This window comes from Phalaenopsis equestris, unplaced genomic scaffold (assembly GCF_001263595.1).
Source record: "Phalaenopsis equestris unplaced genomic scaffold, ASM126359v1 Scaffold000224, whole genome shotgun sequence".
Lineage (NCBI taxonomy): Eukaryota > Viridiplantae > Streptophyta > Magnoliopsida > Asparagales > Orchidaceae > Phalaenopsis > Phalaenopsis equestris.
In genome coordinates, this window is record NW_018164666.1 from 7,204,897 (window position 1) to 7,227,391 (window position 22,495).

Sequence of the window (22,495 nt, forward strand, 5' to 3'; positions counted from 1 at the left end):
GACGGGTCGGTGCAGTCCGGTTTGGCATCCGGGGTCGCTCGGACGACGTCGTCAACAATAAGGTCAAAAACGCGTCAAAATTTAAATTTCACAAAATTTCGACCCGCGATCGATCGTTTCAAAAGGTTTATTCGAAGGGTTTATTCGAATCTTCGACGGGTAACAATGCATGCGATGTGAATTGAGGCGATTGGACGTGTCGACTCTCCGAATGGCAAAGTTTGTGCGCGCGGGAGTGCAAATTGTGCAAAAGGCCACCCTAAGGCTCATTAAGATCCTATAGGGATCCCTTTTGGGTTTCTTCAAGTTGGTTTCACCCTTCTAAGTGCTAAAAGTTGATACCACACACGCGAAACTCCAGAAGGGGACAGAAGTATGTTGAATTTCTAGAACGAGGCGGGTCCCATTTCTAAGGTTCTAAGATAGTCGAAGGGAGATCCCTAAGGCTAAATCCTAAACCCTAAGAGGAAGACTAGACCTCACCAAAAATGAGGTCAACAGCTGTACGTGCATAGCCAAACGATGGAGGATCCACAGGAGAAGACTCTAACAATGATTGTGATGATGATGAGTAGATTTCATTGATTTGGATGTATCGCACGATTTGTAGTTTTACCCTGTTGTTGCAGCATTGTTGTATTTTCTTCTTTATTTTCTGATGTATTGGACATATTCCCTTGTAATTGTAAAATATTTATAGACATAGACTTTCTTTTTCAGTACAATTTCATTATAAACATGTTTAATTAAGATTACTTGACACTGCATAGTTGTTCTTTCCTGAGTATGCCTGTAAATATTTCTGATAGACACATGCGCAAGAATGTACTTTTGAGCTATTTTACTTGGTGCTTATACTTCTGTTCAGAATGTAATAAATGCTGAAAATCAAGTTTGGGCGGGGAGAAATTTTTAAAAGCTTAATTTTATTTGTCCTCATTAACCTGCACATAAAATTACTATGCTTTTAAAAGAACTTGAGGAATGTGATGTTAACTTTAGATTACTTCAAATTTGATTTTATGAATGACATAGTAGTTTATATAAATAAGATTGTTCTAGAGTTATCTTGTAGAAAACATGTAGAAAAATAATTTTACTATTTGTTGTAGAAAATTGTTGTATATTTGAAATACTAAGAATCCTTAGAATTATAATTTATAAGAATTGAGCCTCTATTAAAAACTTATTTCAAGTAATACCTTCAATTTTCGAAAAATTTTAAAAGTGAAAGTGATAGGTTTTACTTTAGGGAGATGACAGTGAAATTCAAAATCATTAAAGGTCTATCCAGATATAGTAATCATCTCATATATATGTTAAGGATTGAAAATGATATATATAGATTAAGGGAGGAGAAGCTTGAGGAAAAGTCTAATAAAAAATTAGTGTCACTTGAATCATTTTAAAACAAAAGACTTTATTACAATCCTAAACATGTTTATGTTCTAAAAAATATTAGTCAATTTTTATAAATAGAGTGTTTTAACGCTATTTTTTATACTTTATTAGGATCTTATGTTTGACAAATATCAATGATTTTCGAAGTAGATAGAAAATCAAGATTTCGAAGTTGAATAGAAGTTTTTCTTATACCCTATTTCTAGGCTGATTTACTAGAATTTTTCTTAAGTTACACTGACAATTCCTTGTTTTTAAATTGTAAAAAATTTTAATGAAACCAATTTTTTTAAATCAATAAATCTGGTTTTTAAGTTTGTATTGTTACTTGAGAACAAGTAACATTTAAATTGGGAGATTTTAATGTGTAAAATAAGTTAATTTCCTTTATATTTTGCACTTGGTTATGGATGAAATTGAGCTTTTTAAAAAAAATATTTTTGTGTTTTTTTTTGCAGGTATGACAAGTAGGACACATGGAGTGAAGCGAAGCGGAGGTGAAACTGAGCAAATTGGGGACCAACAGATTGGCCCCTAGGTTCCAAGTTGCTCCACCCAAGCGCTTTAGGGCCCGCTTATTGGGCGCCTAGGTGCCAGAACCTACCCAAACAAACCGACTGTCTGGGAAGTTTTTGCAGTTATTTGAGCACGACTTTGGGAGTCAATAGGGTATCACAAACAGTTCGAGAGGGCACTCAACATTCTGAAGCTTTAAGAAGTCCGAGGCAAAGGAGTCGTAGTGTAGAGTTAGGGTTTTGTATTTTCTACTTTCTTATAGAGATTGGAGAGTGATTGGAGAGAAATCTATGAAGGGATATATTCAGCACTGCAGGGAGCACCTGGAAACCTTTTGGGGAGGAATTTTCATCTCTTTTCTCATGGAAAAAACTAAATATTGAGTTTTATATTATCTTGTACTGTATGTAAACACAATTCTAATGGAATTGCTTTGTTATAAAATGATGATTTGTGGTGTTTTTTTATGCACCTGTGAGTAGATCTTTCTTACATTTCTCTTGTGATGAACAAGTTGGGTGTGTAGGATGTTAGGATGCTTATAAAATTAATTTTTAAACATCAATGTGATGAGTATTCTTCAAAACTTAATTTACTTTTCATATTGGTCATATGAATTGTTAAAATTTGTTGTGATCTAGTATGACTTGAAAGAGCGATACATGAACAATTAGAATATACACGTTGAACTACAGAATATGATGCAAAAGTAAACTATAAAGAGATGCAAATAGATAGAAATAGTCTTTGAAGGGTTCAAGGAATTAAAACTAATTTAACCAAACTTCTTTATGCACTCGGAAGAGGGTAAAGAAGATAAATGTTCCTATTTGTCACTAGCTAAATTTGCAATTTGAAGTATCTATTCCTACACAATCATTTATATCATCACAAGAGGGGTAACTTTTATATCTTGATGGGTAACTTTTATATCTTGATATCTTGATAATCACAAATCCAATCAAGTTAGGTAGGTTTTAACATTAGAATTAATTGAAGTAGCGTAGAAGTAGTTGGTAGAACTTTCACATAATCAAAATTCCAAACCAAAACCTAAAAGTAATAGACTAGAACTTCTCTTAAAGGATTCATTACCTCACTCACTGTGGGATCGACAATCCGAACTCAATAGAACTCTATATTATTGAAACGATAAGTATACTTGCGTGAGAAATGATTTGAAGAATTTAATCATGTGGCTAGGGAGCAGATCAAGTGTCGTTACCAGGGACTTACATTATTGTGATAATCGCTAGGGTAGATCAGCCTGCCATAGACCCAATGAAGCAAGAATTCAATTATGGTAGTAATAAACCGCTTCTCCAAGATGACATGTTTCATATCTTACCATAAATCAATAGATGATTCACATATTACCAACTTATAATTCAGGGAGAAAGTTTGTATTCAGAATGTGCCTAAGACCATCACTTTAAATAGGGATGTGAAGTTTTGGAGTCACTTTAGAGGACTTTATGAGGTAAACTAGGTCCAAAGCTCCAATTCAGCTCAACAACAAACCAATGAACAACCAAAGGTGATGAATCAGAGTTTGATAACTCACCTTAAATGTTTTCTGTGAAAAAGCATCAAGCATTGGAATCTAATCCTCCCCTAAGTTGAGTTTGCTTATAATTGCTCCACCAATCCATCTACGAGATACAATCCCCTTGAGATAGTTTATCCGGAGAATCCCCTGACTCCACTAGAGTTGATCCCTATATGCTTTTCTATTGAGCTTATTGTTAATGCAGAGACTAGAACGAAAGTGATTTTGGCCTTACATGAATGAATAAGAGGGGAAATTATCACAATATTAAAAATCATAAGAAGACAAACAAAGTCCAAGAAAGAACTAATTAAAAAAAAAAGTTACTTGGTATGGATCAGGTTGAAGAAGGAAAGGTTTTATGAATGTTCTTTTAAGAAGCTCAAGCCTAGAGAGAATACCCATTCAAAATCACTAAGAGAATTGATGGTAATGCTTATATGATCGATCTACTAAAAGATTATAATATTTATATTACATTTAACATCGCACACGTTTCACTGTACTGCAAGGATCTGAATGCTTCCAGGGAGTATTGTAAATTCTCTCCTACCCGGAGAGAGCGACGAGAGAGCAGTCCCCATGATCTTGCTTATGAAGGATTGAGACAAAATCCTGTCCCGTAAAGACCCAGTGGTGGGATTTTCTGGCCTACTTGCTTCATGTATTACAATACTACATAAGCAAGATCATGTGATTTTGAATTAGAGATTATTCATAAGTTATTTTGATTATTTATAAGCAAAATCATGTGATTTTGATTATTTATAAGTTTGCATTGGTGGGGACTTCTGCTTTTGTTTTTATGTATTAGAGATTATTCATTCTAGTTTTCTCTTGCCAAAGTGTTGTATCCTTCATCTTTCTCTGGTGGTGTGTCTCCAAGTTAAGGGGATCTAGTGGTGATCTCTCTAAGACATCCGAATAACTCTCTATACGTTTGCAGCCATTGCCTACCTGCAGTTTTCTGTATCCAACCTACTATCCAGCCACCGCTTGCAGTCATTTTCAGTCGTCACTGCCATTTTATCTTCCATTGCTCCTCCTATCAAAATCCAACCTATCCTGTGATCCTTTCACACCGTCCAGGAACTGTAGATCAATGTCATTTTAACAGGTTAACAGGCCTATCTACATGATTGGATGATGTATGCTTTGATTCAAAGAAGGCCTAGTGACATCAAAATCCATCTCTCCTAAAATGCTTTTTCATATATCTTCAACACCAACAAATATATTGCATATAAAGAGGCAAAAAGTGGTAAAGTATTATGTAAACAAAAAGACAATAAAAAAAAAAGAAAATGCCATACCAGTTACTTTTCCAAGGCCGAATTTTTATCCCTTCAGAGACTAAACTTCCAAGAATTGGAGCAAGTTGAGCAGGTTTTAGATCTAACAAAACTTTATTTCTAAGAACCATAGCAAGCCAAAGCTCATTTTCTCCTCGAATTGCAGACGCCGTTTCTCCCAAAGGATACATAACATGGGTATTGACATCTAATGCTCTGGTTTCCTGTATAACTTTGCTGATCTGAACATAGTCAATATCAACTCAAATGTTCAGATAATTAAAATTCCAGCTTGCATTCTTTTGATAATAATAAACTCATTCAGATAGTGTCATCTGAATTCTGAAAGTAAAACAAAACATGTAAATGATACTTGTAAGATGGAAGAAGCAAGAAAAGGAAACTAAGAAGAAATGGATGACCAAGGACTAACAAAATCAGTATCAAATAATTAATATAAGTTCAGTGATGATAACAGATATGTGGATAGACCCACTGACCCCAATTCGTTGAGATTAAATACACACATACAGCCTTTGAATATGAGCCTCAAACTAGTCTGTGTAAGTGTTTTGAAATGCAAGCAAATAAAATCCTGTTACTATTTGTATCTTAAACTTATTATAAGTGAATAGTTTTTTCTTCTTAGTTTTATGAAGATTATCATAAAATAAGCCCTAAGGGTGGTTCAGAGTTGAGATGTATGACCAATACTACAAATAAAACTTACTTTTTTCGTTGTAAAAGGAGTTCTTCTGCTTTGAGGATTCAACAGTTCTGATGTTTTGAGAATTTAGCTTATTTAAATATGTCTTCTTTTATTTCATTCCATTTCCTATCGATTATTTGATGATAGAACCATTCTGTTTCCTCTTGATTATATGATGTAGAGCTTCTGTTTCCTCTTGATTATATGATGCAGAGCAATGATGCTCTACATCAAATTAGTGATAAGGTAATGAATGATGTCAAACTAATGGAGGTAAACTTAATTAGAAGAGTTATGGAAACTTTGAAAAAAATGAAAAAGACAAGATGAAGGAAACTCCATGTGCATAACTTGATCTGTATGAGCAACAGATGAAGAACCATTCCGTTTCCTCTTGATTATATGATGTAGAGCAATGATGCTCAACATCAAATTAGTGATAAGGTAATGAATGATGTCAAACTGATGGAGGTAAACTTAATTAGAAGAGTTATGGAAACTTTGAAAAAAATGAAAAAGACAAGATGAAGGAAACTCCATGTGCATAGCTTGATCTGTATGTGCAACTTGGATCAAAAGAAAAAGAAGCAAACCAATAAAGCCTCATCATAAATTATTCAACAACTTATCATATCTAGAAGTCCTATTTATGATGGAAAACAGCCTCTAAGAGAATGAGATTATCAATATTATTGTTACCTGAAATGAGGAAAAGATTTTCTTTTCTTTTTGCATAAATGAAAATAAAGGTTACATAATTTGGTTAAAAGTAAAAATAGGTTCAAAAAAAGAAACAAGAGTCCACTTCAGGTACATTAGAGCTTAATTTGACTGCTTTGTAGCTGGCCTTTGAGAATTTAATCATGCTTGGGCAAAATTGGTTAAACAATCTCAAATGTAACGCATCAATTCACCTGGCCTACAAAGAAACTCTTCTCCAAAGATTTTGTAGGAGCGGTCAATATGGAGGTGGTGGTACGACAAAATTTTCTAATGGAAGAGGAAAACATGCATCATTGGGGGCAATAGTGGTGACAAGTCCCATTAGCACATATAGATTTGAAGGCTTAGGTGGTTGGTGCCTCCAAACATCACATAACTTCGAGATCTTGATAATGTGGACCAACAGTTGATCAGATGATGATAGTGGTAGTAAAAGCACAAACTCAGACTTCAATAGGTGACATTGAAACAAGTTATAATCATTTGAACTAGCATATGCCATAAAAGCAATGGCAAGTGAACTAGAGCAACAATCACTAATAAGTTGGAGAAGATAAATTGTAAGATTTAGTAAATGTAAATATAACCCAATGTTGTAGTCAACATAATTTGCAAGAAACACAACCTCATGTTCAATTAAATTGTAAAGCTCTGAAATTTCATTAGACGCAAACGTTGTCTTGATCTCTAATAATATCTCAATCGCAATCCTGGCACAATAGTAAAGCCAAATATTGTTAACTTCTAATTACCCTCAAGGCCCAGTTCATCATAAAAAATAGATAGCCATGTTATCATAAACATCTTTATCAAAACATCATCATAAAAGGAAGGAACATGAATTTTCTTCTCATGCTAGTAACTTAAAAGGATTCTAAGCTTTGTGAGGTAAAATAAACATGTTGAACTTATGCAATTGATTGCATGGAACAGAAGACAAAAGTCACTTGGAAGATGCATATCTAAAGAAATGATTAAAAAAATAAAAATTGTAGAAGATAAATTCTAAAACCAATGATAATGAAGAAAGGATGGATCATCATAATCATATTATAAGAACATAATTTATGTGTTCCGTCGAGACAACTATCTGTGTATTCCCAGTCAAAATCATATCGGTATGACCAATAAATCCTAGTATGAAACTGAAAATTGTGGTCATCATCATATATATGAAAAGATATGAAGGCATGAGACACATTCACAGAACCAAAATTTAAAATGAATATGAGAGCAACAAAGATGGCATTCATGATACGCTTTTGTCCTTTGTTTATGATAATATGACGTATTGAAAATTAAGTGGAGAGAAGATAATCATAAAAATCATTATTAGAGTTTCAGTTGACAAATACCAACAGGACACTTAATCTTTTGTTCATCTGTTAACAAGTAGTCTCTGGTACTCAGAGAGAAGTTTTGAGGCAGGGCATGTGTTGCCTTTTTTCTTAGAAGCTTAGAATAAAGCTTCGAAGACGGCAACTGTGGCGAGCATTATTGACAAACAAACAATGAAGTGGCCATCATTGAAGCTTTGTAAGTGGCTTTAAAAGATCAGAAACACTTGGCCTTGAAGCCAGACAATAGCCTCCTCTATTGAGAGCAGTAGATGACTGCTGTATGCAGAGACAAGGATCTCGGTTAACAATGATGGAGACCCTAGGGTGAAGCCAACAGGATAAGTTTGACCTCGGTGTCTAGAGAGAGCAGTAGTCCAAACTTGAAGTTCAGAGAAAAGAAAAATAGAAAGCTGTGGAGGAGATCAGCGATAGTGGTAAGTCAATGAATGGAATAGAGAGAAGTTAACAACAATACTGTGGAATTTACAATAGAGGTTGTGATATGAACATGAAGGCATTAAGAAGTACTGCAATTCGAACCAAGCAGCATAGTAAGAGTGGGGTGCGAGTCAGACATTTTGAACAAAAAGATAAGGAAGAAGAATTCTTGCAACTAGTATAAGAAATTGACGGAGTCACAACTGTTGCGGCAAGCATACATATGTACTGTTTGAAGGAGTCCAAGGAAATTCATGATATTATGGTTTGGTGAGTGTTGAAAAATTAAGAGAAATTGCTGAACATAATGATCTCATATATGTTTCTTTCAGAATGATTGTGGGCATTGACAGTAAACTAAAAGTTAAAAGTAGATGTAAGCATGATGAATGAGTTCATTAGATACATCATAAGTAGGTAATATTTCATTAAATCACAAATAACTCAAATTAATTAAATTGATAAATTATATGAAAGATCGGGTGAAAAAGAATTTCAAATGAGTGGTGTAGCTCATTTCTATTGATAAATCCAGATGATGGATAAGCATAGTTAGCTAAGTGAGATATCGGAGTTAACCCGAAAGACAATCAAATGCGAATATTACTGCTGAAAATTCAAAGGAGTCACAATAAATGTTTGCAGAACTGAAAGAAAACAAAACAGAACTCAAACTAGTCTCCAGGGTGAGGAACCCCGGCTGGACAGCAGGCGAAGGGGTGGTTTGAGAGGGGGTGGCGATAGATAGGGGTGAGGGCAACAGGCCGGGTTGGGAGGAGGGTGGCTAAAGTGGTTGGGGGCGGTTTGGAAGGGAGGCGGTGGTAGCAAGGGATGCAAGGATGCCTAGCGGCGGTAGAGGGGCCGCTGGAGGGTTTGCGGCGGTAGGGAGAGGGGCAACAGGGTCCTGAAGGCCAACTAGTTGTTGGCAGACCTCGACAGCAGAAATTGAGAGGAGGGAAGGTGCAAGAGAAAGGCAGTGAGTTGGAGGGAAGATACGGAGAGGGATCAACGAGATAACTACCACCTTAGAGTAGGATACAGTCGATGTACAACCTATCTTCTTATAAAGCCCTAGCAAGGGAGAAAAGCCTGACGACTCAGAATGTGAAATCAAAAAGAGCAAAACTTAACTCTAAACAGCAAACAACATATATTTATAATAGGAGAAATAGGAGGAGGAGGAGGAAAGGGGCGGCCTTTCGAGTCCATTCGAGCAGCGGCAGATCCAGCTTCCTTGCTAAATCGTCAAAATCATGTTGAACCAGTCGGTTCAGCCAGCCCCAACTCTACGTCAGTCTCCGGGGGTTCGGAGAGCTTTTAATTTATTCGCTGAAGCTTCTACGTCATCATAGAATGGTATCAAGTCCGCGGCATTGAACATGGCAAAAACAATGTAGTCTCCTGGTAAGTTGATCTTGTAAGCGTTGTTATTCAGCTTCCAGAGTATTCTGAAATGCCCATCTGCTCGGGGCTTGAGATTTTTAAATGTTCCCACATGAATTTTTCTTTCTTCAACCGGATCCACACTAGATCTCATTCTTGAAAAGTCATCTTCTTTCTGGACCTATTTGTTTGTGCTTGGTACTTGCGGTTCTGTTTAACGATTTCATTCCCAACATCCTCATGGAGCTTCTAAATCTCGCGTGCCCATTCCTCAGCATCCTCGCTAATCTCTAATGTTCACGAGAGGGGTACCAATTCAAGTAGAGTGAGCGGTTGCACCCATACATAATCTCAAATGGGGTGTGTCCCGTAGTTTGAATCACGAATCTGTGTAAGCAAACTTAGACTGAGCTAGAATCAAATCCCACTGCTTAATATTCCTCCCAACAAATTATCTCAGCAAATTTCCAAGGATCATGTTCACTACCTCCATCCGACGGCCCGTTTGTATGAGCTGCATAACTGAATTGAAACTTACTGCCTAATTTTTCTAATACAATCATCCAAAAGTAACTTAAAAACTTGGCATCCTTTTCTAAAGTGATGGTCCAAGATATCTCGTGCAGTCTCACAATCTCCTTAAAAATTGGAGACATGTGATGCATACAGTATCCGGTGAATGGGTATGAATGGACTCCTTCAACAAACATCTAAGAATGCCCAATTTACTATGCTAGAACAAATAACCAACCTGTAGAACTGCTCGGTGGGCTTCTCCTGACATAGCTCTTAGACTTTCTGGAAATCCTTGTCTAATAGCTCATTCATTACCTCAAAGTCTATAACTTGAGTTTGCATGTTATGAATGGTGATCAGCAAATGATGGCGTTGATCAGCAACTGATGACGGCTCAGTACATCTGCTACGAGGTTCTGACTCCCTGCCTTGTGTTTAAGAACGAACTGGAACGATGTTAAGAACTCCACCCAAGTTGTGTGTCGGCCCTTAAATTTGCTTTGGTCATTTAAGAATTTCAAAGTTTCGTGGTCCGTGAATAATGTAAACTTGCTCGCCAGTAAAAAATGGCTCCAGTGCTCAAGAGATCTCCAAATAGCATAAAATGTTGTCTTATATCGAGTATTTCCGCCTAAAATCATTCAGTTTCTCACTGAAAAAGGAGATGAGGTGACCTCCCTGACTTAACATTGCTCCCATCCCCAGGTCGGATGCATCACACTCTACCTCAAATAGCTAGTTGAAATCTGATAATGTCAAGGTTGATGTCCGGGTCACCGTCTCCTAGAGTGCAACGAAACTATTCTGAGATGTATTTGTCCACTGAAAGTTCTCTCCTTTCAAAAGACAGTGATGGTACTAAAGCTACTGATGAATCACCAGTAAAATGATGCTAGTCTCAGAAACTGTCTCAGCTCGGCAAAATACTGCGGTGCGGACCGACTCACAATGGCCTCTATCTTTGTAGGGTCCATCTGAATGCCTGCACTAAACATGATATAACCCAAAAAGCATACATAGGCCATCATAAAGTGGCACTTCATTAGATGGGTATATAGCTTCCCTGCTCGCAACACCTCGAATATTGCTCTTAGGTGGTGTAATTAAGTGCTCTTCCTCGGATCGGTTGTATACCAAAATGTTGTCAGAATATACCACCACTAATGTCTCAATGTGTATCTGATTCATCAACTTCATAAAAGCGTTGAGCGGATTTGACAATCCCAAGGATGTAATTGCCCACTCGTATAAGTCATCCCATGTCTTAAAAGCGGTTTTCCATTTATCTCATGGCCTAATCTGAATCTAGTGATACCCGCTGCATAAGTTGATCTTGTAAAAAATTGTGGATCCGTGCTACTTATCCAAGAGGTCGTCCAGGCATTGTATGGGAAACCACTGTTTGATGGTAATCATGTTGATGGCCCTACTATCAATGCACATTTGTCATGAACCGTCCTTCTTGGATACCATCAAGGCAAGGACAACACACAGACTAGTACTCTCTCTTAACCAAATCTCTTGCAACGAGATCTTGTACTACCTGTCGTTGCAACTTGTACTCTACAGGTCTCATTCTGTAAGTAGGCCGATTTGGAAACACTGATCCAGGTATGAGATCTATTACGTGTTGAATCTCTCAGTGGCGGTAATCCCTGTGGAAGATTGTGGTCATCACATCTTGGAAGTCCTGTAGTAATGGTTGTAGCGGTGCTGGTATCTTACTCTCCTCGGTTCCCTCTAGTAGGACCAATGTCAATGCCACTGAAGCATCTCGAACTCACAGCATGAAGGTGGCCGTCAAAACTAACGCCTCTATTGTGTCTACACCTCTCGCATGTTTAACAGGTAACAACACGATGTGTTTCTCATACTTTTTAAAAGAGAGTATTTTTGAAGCCGTCATGCTGAACCATGCAGTCGAACTACAAAGGCCTTTGCAACAGATATGGCACGCATCCATCGGAACCACGTCGCACCACACTTGCTCATGTAATTGATTCCCATTTGAAAATTCACAAGTACTGCTGATCCATGTATATCTCATTTCTCTTTTCAACTAGATAAGGGAATAGAACTGAGAAATTTTTCTATGTGGCCAATTCCAATTTCTTTGTCATTAACATGGACACCACATTTTCACAATTCTCATCGTCGATAATCAAACTGCAAACCTTGCCCTCCATCGTACCCTTGGTGCAAAAGAAATTGTGCCTCAGCCATGAACAATCTCTCTCCGGCTCTGACGGCAGAACTCTCTGTATGACTAATATCTCTTCCTCGCCACCTTGGACCTGAAGTTCTTTCTCTGCACTATCCTCTGATTCCCCATCCTCCACCTCCTCAACAACACCCTGATCTACAATTGGCTTATGGGATAGCTAGAGCCTATGTGTCTGTAGTCGTGGCATCTGAAGCACCTCGTAACAGGCACTGTACTAAACGAGCTACCCATTTTGGCTTCTTTCCAATTGAATCTATCTTAGTCACTCCCATTTCCTATCTTGCCAACTCCACCAGAGGTACCCTTGTCGATCGTTGTGGCTGTAGGTGATTGCCTGACTCGGGATTGTTGTCTGAATGAGAATTGTTGTCTGCTTTATTTATGTTGTTTTTTCACCATCAAAGCTAAAGTTTGGACATCCCCAACGACCAATATAGTCGTAACTGCACAACATTGCTAAAAACAGACTTCAAGGGCCCAGTTACCGGCTATGGTGTTCCTCTGGCAAAACCAAATCACACTTCTGCAAATGTTTGAATTGTATTGTGAACTCCTTGACTGAAAGATCTCTCTACGCAGGTGGTGGACTCTCAGAAACATGTCTTGGCTACAATAGTTTTTGTCACTATCATCATCTTTTCCCATATAGTAATCTTATCACTTCATTCTTTCTTCCTCTGCCTCTGTCTCTGCAAGTTCTCCCACCACAAGGAGGCGCTCTTCTTCAAGTTAATGGCTACTAATTTTATCCATTTATCTTCTAGCACTAATAATCAAATATTAGCTCCAAAGATTGCCACCAGTCGATAAAGTCATCTATATCCATACCTCCATCAAACTCTAGCAGATCGATGATGTCGAAGTCCCTGTGTCGGCCTCCTCTGATACTGAATTCAAAATCGGCGGAGTCGGTATTCCTCGTCACTGATGTCTTTCTTGTGGAACGGATTCAAATCCTCGTCGAGGGTAATCTCCCCCTGAGTTCCATCATCAATCTCTACAAGCTTCTATTGGAACCGACGGATCTCCCGTTGTATTATATCTCAGGTAAGTTCCGACATGTATCTCCATGATCGTAAGATTAACATTTAGGGATTATAAGGGGTGGTTGAGGATATAAAAGAAAAAAAAATTATAAAAAGGGGTAAGATGAATACTAAGAAATCTTTCGGATAAGACCTAAGCTAGCTCTGATACCGATTGATATCGAAATTAACCCGAATGAATATCAAACACAGATATTATTGCCGAAAAATTCAAATGAGTTGCAACAAATTTTTATAAAGCTGAAATAAAAAGACACGGAACTCAAACTAGACCCTAGGGCGGGGGATGGGGGGATGGATAGCAGGTAGGGGTGGCTTGAGAGGTGGTGGTAACACGTAGGGGTGCGACAAGGGGTGAGGGTAGATGGCAGGGTGGGGGGAGGGTTGCTGCAGTGGAGGAAGTTTGAAAGGGAGGTTGTTGTAGTAAGGGATGTAGGGATACCTGGAGGAGACAAAGTGGGTGTCGGAGGGTTTCCGATGAAGAGGAGAAAGGCGGCGAGTTCCTTACGGCCAACTAGGAGGGTGCCAACAAACCTCGGAAGCAAGATCGAGAGGGTGAAAGGTGTGAGGGAAAGGCAGTGAATTGGAGGGGAAGATGCGAAGAAGGGTCGAGGAGATAACTACAAGCTCGGAGCAGGATACGGCCAGAGCACCACCTGCCCTCTGTTACAGCCCTGGCAAGATAGAAACACTTGACGACCGGGAATCTAAAATCAGAAAGAGCAAAGTAAACTCTAAACAACAAGTAATATATATTTATAATAGGATAAATTGGGGGAGGGAGGAAGGGAAGGCAGTGCCCGCCCATTAGAGTGTCGGCCGATCCAACCTCCCTGCTAGACTAGCACAACCATGCTAAATCGGTCAAATCGACCAGCCCCAGCTCTGCGTCAATGTCGCATTTCATTTTAGATACCAGTGGGAGAGAAAACAAAGAGCTGAAAAGAGAGAGAGGAAATGAAGAGTCGAACAAAGGGGGTAGGAAGCAGGGGGTCATAATTCAAAGAGGTGAATTTGCTCTATAAATCGTCGCAGTCGACTTACCTAAAGTATCCAGCAGCTTTTAGTGTGAAGGTCAAGCGGCTCTCTGACAGGTGCCCTGACTGATCGAGGGAAGATGAGGAGAAGAGGCTCGTGATGTCATTGAGCTTCGAGCGCTTTGGTGCGAAAGAAACAGTAAGGAGTGAAGCTGAGCATCAGAAGAGGAGAAGGCGGAATCACGTGCAGAGGGAAGAAGCTTCTCTATGCGTGAATTAGGGCTCGACCGAGGAAAGGTAAGATTTTATAAAGTTTATTTAATTGGCTTAATAATATATATATATATCAAAATAGAAAAAATATAGATAGGTTGTATGAGTGGGCCCAAATAAGGCACTCAACCCACACGATACAACGAACACAAAATCCCAAAAAAGAAAGGTACATGTAAGCTCAAAAAACCAAAAACTGCCAAAACATAGATTAGGGGCGACCCAATTTAGTCCTGTCCCTGCCTCTACCCCTAGTTCTAGGAAAGGAGTCAGCTAACAAATTAGTGAGATACGTGTCATTACCTAAAGTAACGAACGTGTTATTCATTAAGTTTCTGAGCTCGAGAAGGCCTTCATTCTTCTTCTTCCACCTAGATGTGTAAATTTGTCATTCCTAATCCGAAGACTGTTCATCTGATCAGTGTGTTGGTCAACAGAGTGTCAGGCACGTATAAGCTGATGAGCTCCTTGCGCCTGACTAACAGTAACAACTTGTCTTATGAGATGGTAGAAACACAATAGAAAGATTGCCAACAATGAAAGGTTCTAGTGTGTGTGAAGTTTGAATTGTCTCCTCTGCATCTGATGCTTCTTGAATATGAGGAGTTGCAAGGCTATTTTGATTACCAGTCCGAACATTGTCCCTTGTGGGCAATGATCCTTCAGTATTGATTTCAAAAAGGTTTGAGGTTGTAGATTGCACATCAAAACCATCCGGCAGCACATCAATCGCAGTAACAGAAACAGTATTATCAGGAGGGGGGTCTCCAGGGGCAACTAAATTAAACACCAACTCCTGTCTTGTGGTAAATCCCTCCACAGGTGGAGCAGATGTGTCCAAAGCAGTGGGGTTATACACATCCTTATTCATTTGAGCTTTAGGTTTCAAGTTAGGGTGAAGCCTGTGACATTTGTCAAGGGAACGTCCAAACATCTTACAATGGGTACAATAAAATGGTTTATGTTCCATGACAATTTGTTGTTAATATCCATTATGTGTTGTGCTCAGCCAGACTTCTATAATATCAAGAAAAGTAATATCTATTTACACAAATATTCTGACAACAGAAGGTCTGGTTAGATTGAAGGTGGGTAGATCTAGCTTCATAGGATTTCTCAAGTATGACCCCAATAGAGTAGAGAACCTGATGATTAAATAGATGCAGCTTGAGACCAAGTAAACTAAACCGTACCGGTACAGTAAGAGGTTCATGGTTTGGGTCAAAATCAGGAGACCACTTGAGCAACTTCATTGATTTTTCTACAATATTAAGATATTTTTTAGAGAAAATTTGAGTGTACTCTTCAGCAGTGGTTAACTGAATCAACACATGTCTCCCATCAAGAAGTTCCACTTTCTACTTTACTACTAGTTTAAAATCTTCAAAATTCTTTCTGATAACTTCCATAGGGGGTGCCCCCACTGAAATTCTTCAACTTTCCTACTAGCTACCCCAAACAGACCCTTTAGAAGCTCCGCCAACCCTAGGTGACTGAGGCGAGACTTGGGGGCAGAACCGACCCCAACCGGTTCAACAGGAGGTTGGACCGACACCCTCCCTCATTTTATTGTGTGGGAATTATTCCTTTCTATTTTCATTTCTCTCCTATCCATCATCTATTTATATGTTATTTCTCTACTTTTTGAGATAGTTTTTTTGTGAGAATTCTGTTTGGACAGTCGTCGGCGTTTCCTTTCCCCTCTCCAGGACTATATCCGAAAACAAGTGGTGCTCCGGCTTGTATCTCGCTTTGAGGTGGTGATTATCCTCGACTTACACCTCCCCACCGTATCTTGCAGCGGACCACGGGAAAACTACAGCCAACAGAATCCCTGCAGTCTTAGCCATTGACTCCACCCAACACTCCCCTGTCGCCAACTGCAGTTGCCTTCCTAATCTTTCCCTCCTTTGTTGTATCGTAACCCATCTCTTTTCCACAACCCTCTATTGTAATCCCTCCTCCCTAAACCACCCTTCCTGTAACCCTCCACTACACATTCACGATCCCCCCTCCACTACCCATCCATCCCCATAACCCCTCTCCCCCTAAACCCCCCTCGCAACCATATCACCACTAATGCCAACCCTTATAACTGTTGGAATTCCCAAACCCGCCAACCCAAATCCTTCTTGTTGTTATCCAGCAACATACCGACCACCCTTCAACTTATTTGCCCTATCTCCCCAGTCACCAGCCCATCGTACCTTCCCCTACAGCCTTTCATAACTCCCCTAAGTCCCTCAACCACCACTCTAATCCACGCTCTAGTTGTGTTTGTGTCATCATTTTTGGTTGTCATATTTGTAATTCCTCTTTCAGTGTGTAAGTTGTAATCATTAATTTGCTTTTAATAAATAATGTTTTCCTTATTATCGTTTTAGTTAACTCTGGTATCAGCTTTATCTTCATTGATATATATATATATATATATATAAAAGATGCAAATACAATGTGTGGGAGGGCCCAAACATGGCACCCTGCCCACACAAAAACCATAAATGATTTCAAAACTAGAAAAAAAAATACATTAGATACTTAAATAAAAAACCTAACAGTGTCGAAATACATAGTATCATGTGGCTAGAAAGCGATCGAATTTGATCTTGCTTCTGCCTCTAGTTCTAAGGTAGGAGCAAGCTAATAAGATGGTAAGATGATTGTCATTGTCAGTAGTATCCAATGTATCATCCAATATGTTCCCGAGCTGGAGTCGGCCTCCATTCTTCTTCTTTCTCCTAGAATAAACGTTTCATTCATCTTCCGAAGAATCAATCTGATGGGGCGGTAGAGCTGAAGCAGAAGGATTACCAACCGTAGTACCCACAGTAGGTTCTAATATATGTGAAGTATGAGTTGCCTCTACACCGGATACCTTCTGAAGAAGTGGGGCTACGAGGCTCTCCTGATTATCAGTCTGAACACTATCATTTATAGGTAATAGTCTATCAATATTGTTTTCTATGGAGTTTGAAGGTGTCAGCATCACATCACTCGCGTTAATAGTAACAACAGTCTCATCCGTGTCATGAGGGGGATTCCCAGGGGCAACAGACACCTCCTGTCTCGTAATATCCTCCCCAGGTAGAACTAAAATGTCCAGAGCAATGGGGTTAGACCCATTCATATTCACTTGAACCTTAGATTTCAAATTTGGATGAAACTTGTGGCAATTATCAATCAAGGACATGACCAAACATCAGTGGGTACAATATGGGGGTCTGTGCTCAATGACAGTTTGTTGTCAATAATCATTATGGGTTGTGCCTAGCCAGACTTCAGTAACATCATGTAAATTAATATCAATTTCCACAAATATTTTGGCCACCGAGGGTCTGGTTAGATTAAAAGCAGGCAGATCTAGCTTCAAAGGATTTCCAAGGATGGTCCCAATAGAATACAGAACCTGATGATGAAAAAAATGCAGCTTGAGACCAGTTAAACTAAACCATACTGGTACAGTGGGAGTTTCATGATTTGGGTCAAAATTCGAAGACCACTTAAGTAGCTTCATAGGTTTACCAACAATGTTAAGGTATTTTTTTGAGAAAATCCGAATGTAGTCTTCAGGCACGATTAACTGAATCAAAACGTCTCCCATCCATGAGCCCCACTTTTCACTTTCTTACTAATTTGAGGTCATCAAAACTTTTCCTGATAACCTCCATAAGTGGGTATCCCCACTGAAATTTCTCAATGAGAGCAAACTAGAATTTATCAGTCAGGGTTAAAATTTCTGACTTAGAGAAAAAGAGTGATGTCTTACCACTTTTTCTGTTTTCATTCTTAATAAAGAGGCAGCCACCTGTACCATCACGATTCTCCTTATAACTTTAGGGGAACACAACCGTTGTCTCCCCCTGAGGATTACCCACAACGTGGGCAAAAAAAGTTTTGTCAGGTTCAACCGAAGAAGAAGGAAGCTCTATCACAGTAAGGAGAAGCCCTGCAAGTAGGGCAGAAAGCCGAAGAGGTTGGGGTGCTATGCAAAAGACAGTAAACTGCAGATGAGCTCGACAGAGTCGAAACCTCTGTTCGAATAAAGTCGCGCAGAAGAACAACGACGAGACGACGCCGCAGAAGCAGGAAACAGAGCCACAGAGCGCGATCGGCCCTACAGCGAGCAAGCGAGCATAGGCGCAGCTCGACGAAGCACACGACGGAAACAGAGGAGCGTACCCCCTTCTTCTACGAGTGTGGTATTACATCTGCAGAGGCTAGGGTTCACCGTGAGGCAAAACCCTAGCAGAGCTCGATGACCAGCGTGTATATATATATATGTCTATCGACTTCCGGATTTACTCGTGTCGCTTCGTCTCGCATCGTCTGCTTCCATTCGCGTCATCTCGTGTTTGCGTTCGCATCTCGTCTAGCGACAGTGTTGCGGTCGTCGTCGTGTCTATGTCTCGTCTGCGATAGAGCCGCTCCACAGCTTCTGCCTGCGTCTCGTCTGCGACAGAGCCGAGACACAATCCTGCGTCTGCTGCGTCTCGTCTGTTATAGAGTCGCTCAACCGCTCGACACCTTCCTGCTTCTGCAGCATCTCCTCTGTAGTAGAGTCGCCCGGTCTGCTCGGGCTTGCCTCTGCTGTCTGCGACAGAGCCGTCCAACACTCGTGCAGCTTCTCACTATGTTGCAAGTTGGCACTAGTTGCGGTAATGGCCTCAGGGCTTTCCTACAAACGCAGCTCCCCTTTTCATCTCGCAGATAGTGCGGTATTCCCGCAGATTTACCGCAGATTTACCATCCCGCAGATTTACCATGATTCTGTTGCAGGAAATGACGATTGCAATCTCATCAAAAAAGTAGAGAAAAAGACGTGTAAACCAGCAATTTGTTTTTCTAGACGCTGAAATTTTAAATTGTGCAGGAAAATACAAATTTACACTAGTTCGAAAGTTCCAATTAGGTTGCCCAAAGATGAAGATCATCAGGAAGGTTTTTGAAGATTTTAAGCTGGTTGGGGATTGGCAGATGAGTCATTTCGACGGAATGCATGTTATGATACAGCTGAGCATATAAGATGATTACACGAAAATTTTCTCAAAGAAATTCATCACAATTGAGGGCAAGCATATGAAATTGCTCAAATAGACCCCAATTTTGATCTCAGTCAAGAACCCTCAATTGCACTTATCTGGTTCTCATTACATGAACTCAAGTTTCATTTCTTTGACCTACCTATCTTATATGCAATTGGGACTATCATTAAGAAACCTTTGCAGGTAGACTTACCTATAGTTCATTTCTCAAGGCCTTCTATTGCAACGATTTTGATTGAACGAGATATTACACTACCAGATGTAGAAGAAGTCTGGCTTGGATCTGCTCACAATGGTTATTGAAATTGACAAAAAATCATTATGGAACAAAAACCATACTACTGCAACACTGCAAGATGTTTGGACACCCGTACGAAAATTTGTTTCAAATTGCACCCACAGTTGAGAATCAATAGTCAAAAATAAGAACACACTATTAGTGCACCCCATGTGCCTGAACGCCAACCTGAAGAGAGAATCACCACAAGACAGGAATTGGTGTCTGCCCCTGGGATCCCTTCTCTTGACCATAGTACAACGAATAATGTTCGAAATGAAAATCAAGATAGTCCCGCAGCTCCTATTCAGGAAGCATCAGGTGCAGAGGTAACAATTCATACTTCCCATCCACTGGTTCACATACACTGGAACCTATCGCGGGGCTGCCTTTCTTTTTTTTCTTAAGAAGCTTTCTAAGTAAGGGGCAGTAAGACCATCCATCCTACTCTTCGACTTCTGGCATTTCTGAGGAATGGGCTTCTCTTTTTTTTAACTTCTGAAGTCAAAGAGTAGATAGTAGAAGCAAGTAAGCTCTAAGCTCACAGCTTGCAAGGGAGCTCACAGCTTGCAAGGGTCATGGCTCGATATTCACTTTCCTCTTATTGCGGTGCTAACATCAAATCAGATCGAGGATCACATGAGTCAGTCTTCAGATGAAGAATGACAGGTTTACACTTCTCGACGGAAGAAGAAGGTTGGGGGCTCACTCCAACTTGGAAACTTAATAAATGATACTTTGGTGACTCCTGACAATGATATGACTTTACAAAGTTTGTTATCTGGTTCCGCTCCTAAAATTAGAGGAAAAGGCAGGACTAAACTGGCTCGTCCCTAGCTACTTGTTTTCTACATGTTTTAAATTTATTTTACATTTTATTGAGTCTATCTGTATCTTTTTATTGGGGTATTACTGTACTTGTATCGTACTCGTATGGTAGGGTGCCTCTTTTGGACTCTTCTCATACAACATTTATGTATCATTTTCTATTTCAATAAAATCAACCATTGGGCTTTTCATAAAAAAAAAATGCAAAATATGGCTCCCTGCCAACATCAAAACCAAAAGGGGTTCCAAAACTAGAAAATACTGAAAAGTAAATTAGAGAAAGAAAAAAGCCTAAAATTGTTGAAATACAAGGTATCCGATTGCTAGAGAGCACCCAATTTGGATTTGCCTCTACCTCTGCTTCTAAGAAAGGAGCAAGCTAATAAGTTGGTGAGATGGTTGTCATTTCCAGTAGTGACCAATGTATCATCCAATATGTTTCCGAGCTGGAGTCGACCTCCATTCTTCTTCTTCCTCCTGGAATGGACCTGTCATTCTTCATCTGAAGTTTGGCTCACCTAATCTTGGTCTAATGTGTGCTGGAGCTGTGCAGATTGTTGAACATTAGAAGCAACTACATGTACCGGTTGATCTATTATTGGATCAAAGGAGCAATCTCGTGTGTCTTGACGTGTTAGTGAGTCTTTTTCAATAGCAGTGGGTGGTATATGCACAACTAGATCTGTAGTTGTAGTAAGTTGTTCTTCCTCAGAAACAACGGTGTTGGGAAGAGGATCATGTTGCATCTTCTTAACAGGGATAATAGGTGGTTGTTCTTTTATGATATTTGGTTTTATATGAGGATGCAGTCGATAGCAAATAGTAGAGCTGTGTCTAAACATATTACAATGAGAGCAATAGGGAGGATGTGGTTCCATTTCAACATTTTGCCAATACCCGTTGTGAATAGTACCAATTCATATCTCATCTGGAGCTGGTTGAGTGATATCTATCTCCACTAACACACAAGCCACAGAGGGTCTAGTGACAACAAGCGTAGGACTATCCACCTTGAGAGGCTTATCGTAAGCAGTTACTAAAGAGTAGAGGATTTCCATGTTGAAAAGATGTAATTTTAACCCGAAAACTTTATCCAAACGAGAATAAAAAGGGACTTCGCTTTTGAATAAAAGCCGACTATCCACTTCAGAATCTTCATAAGACGATTGTCAATCTTGATAGTTTTACGAGAGAAAATGCGAGTGTAATCTGTATCATGAGATAGTTGAATAAGTACATGTCTACCGTCAAGTAGACCAATGTTTCAGCTGCCCAATAGTTTCATAGCATCAAACTCCTAATGATATCCAGTTTTGGGTGACCATAAAGGAATTTCCCCGCCAAGAGGACGCGAGAGTACCGGTTTCAGCCTTTGTGAGAATAAGTGCAGGTTTCTCATTTTTTTTCCCAAGCTTTCTGATAAAATTGTGATCACTTCCACCTTCAAAAGCCTCGTGGAAAGATTCTGGAACATTGCAAGACTTACCGATAGCAAAATCAGGCGTTGAATCTGGAGGAGGGGCACTAGCAGGAGAGGACAAGTCGTCGGCAAAGGCATTTGCATAGGAACGGATCATCGAGGTCATCTCCCTCCCGAGATGTCACGTTCAGGAAAGATGGCTGGCCGCGATAAGAACAAGATGCGAGGAGGAAATCTGCCAGGAAGGCGCGTCCGTCTAGGACGTGGGAACTAGTCGAGCAGGAAGACGAAAGCGAGCAGCGCGTCGTCGTTTAGGATCGTCTTCGTCGGTCGCGAACGAAGACGCGTCGTCGATTAAGAGACTACGTGCGAACAGAGACGTCGTCGTTGTCTTCGGTAAGCGAACAAGCGACGTCGTCGGGTTGGAAGAGACGATTTGCGAGCTTAGCCGGGGAGAAAAGAAGTTAATCTGATAGTTTCAGCGTCGGGTATTGTCGTCAGGCGAAACCCTAGCAGAGCTCTCGACCACCTATATATATAT

The 22,495-nt window shown here is 39.7% G+C and overlaps 1 protein-coding gene across 5 annotated transcripts in view; it reads right to left on the reverse strand.

Moving 5' to 3' along the window:
• LOC110023330 (DExH-box ATP-dependent RNA helicase DExH15 chloroplastic) overlaps nucleotides 1-22,495 on the reverse strand; it is an 86,816-nt gene that overhangs the window by 18,854 nt on the left and 45,467 nt on the right. For 4 of the 5 annotated variants that reach the window (XM_020722679.1, XM_020722677.1, XM_020722676.1 and 1 more), the window contains one exon: nucleotides 4,780-5,000. In XM_020722679.1, coding sequence (XP_020578338.1) covers nucleotides 4,780-5,000 — 221 coding nt within the window. Of the gene's footprint in view, nucleotides 1-4,779; nucleotides 5,001-5,033; nucleotides 5,101-22,495 lie in introns of those variants that run through there. The other variant, XM_020722680.1, reaches the window with a different exon arrangement.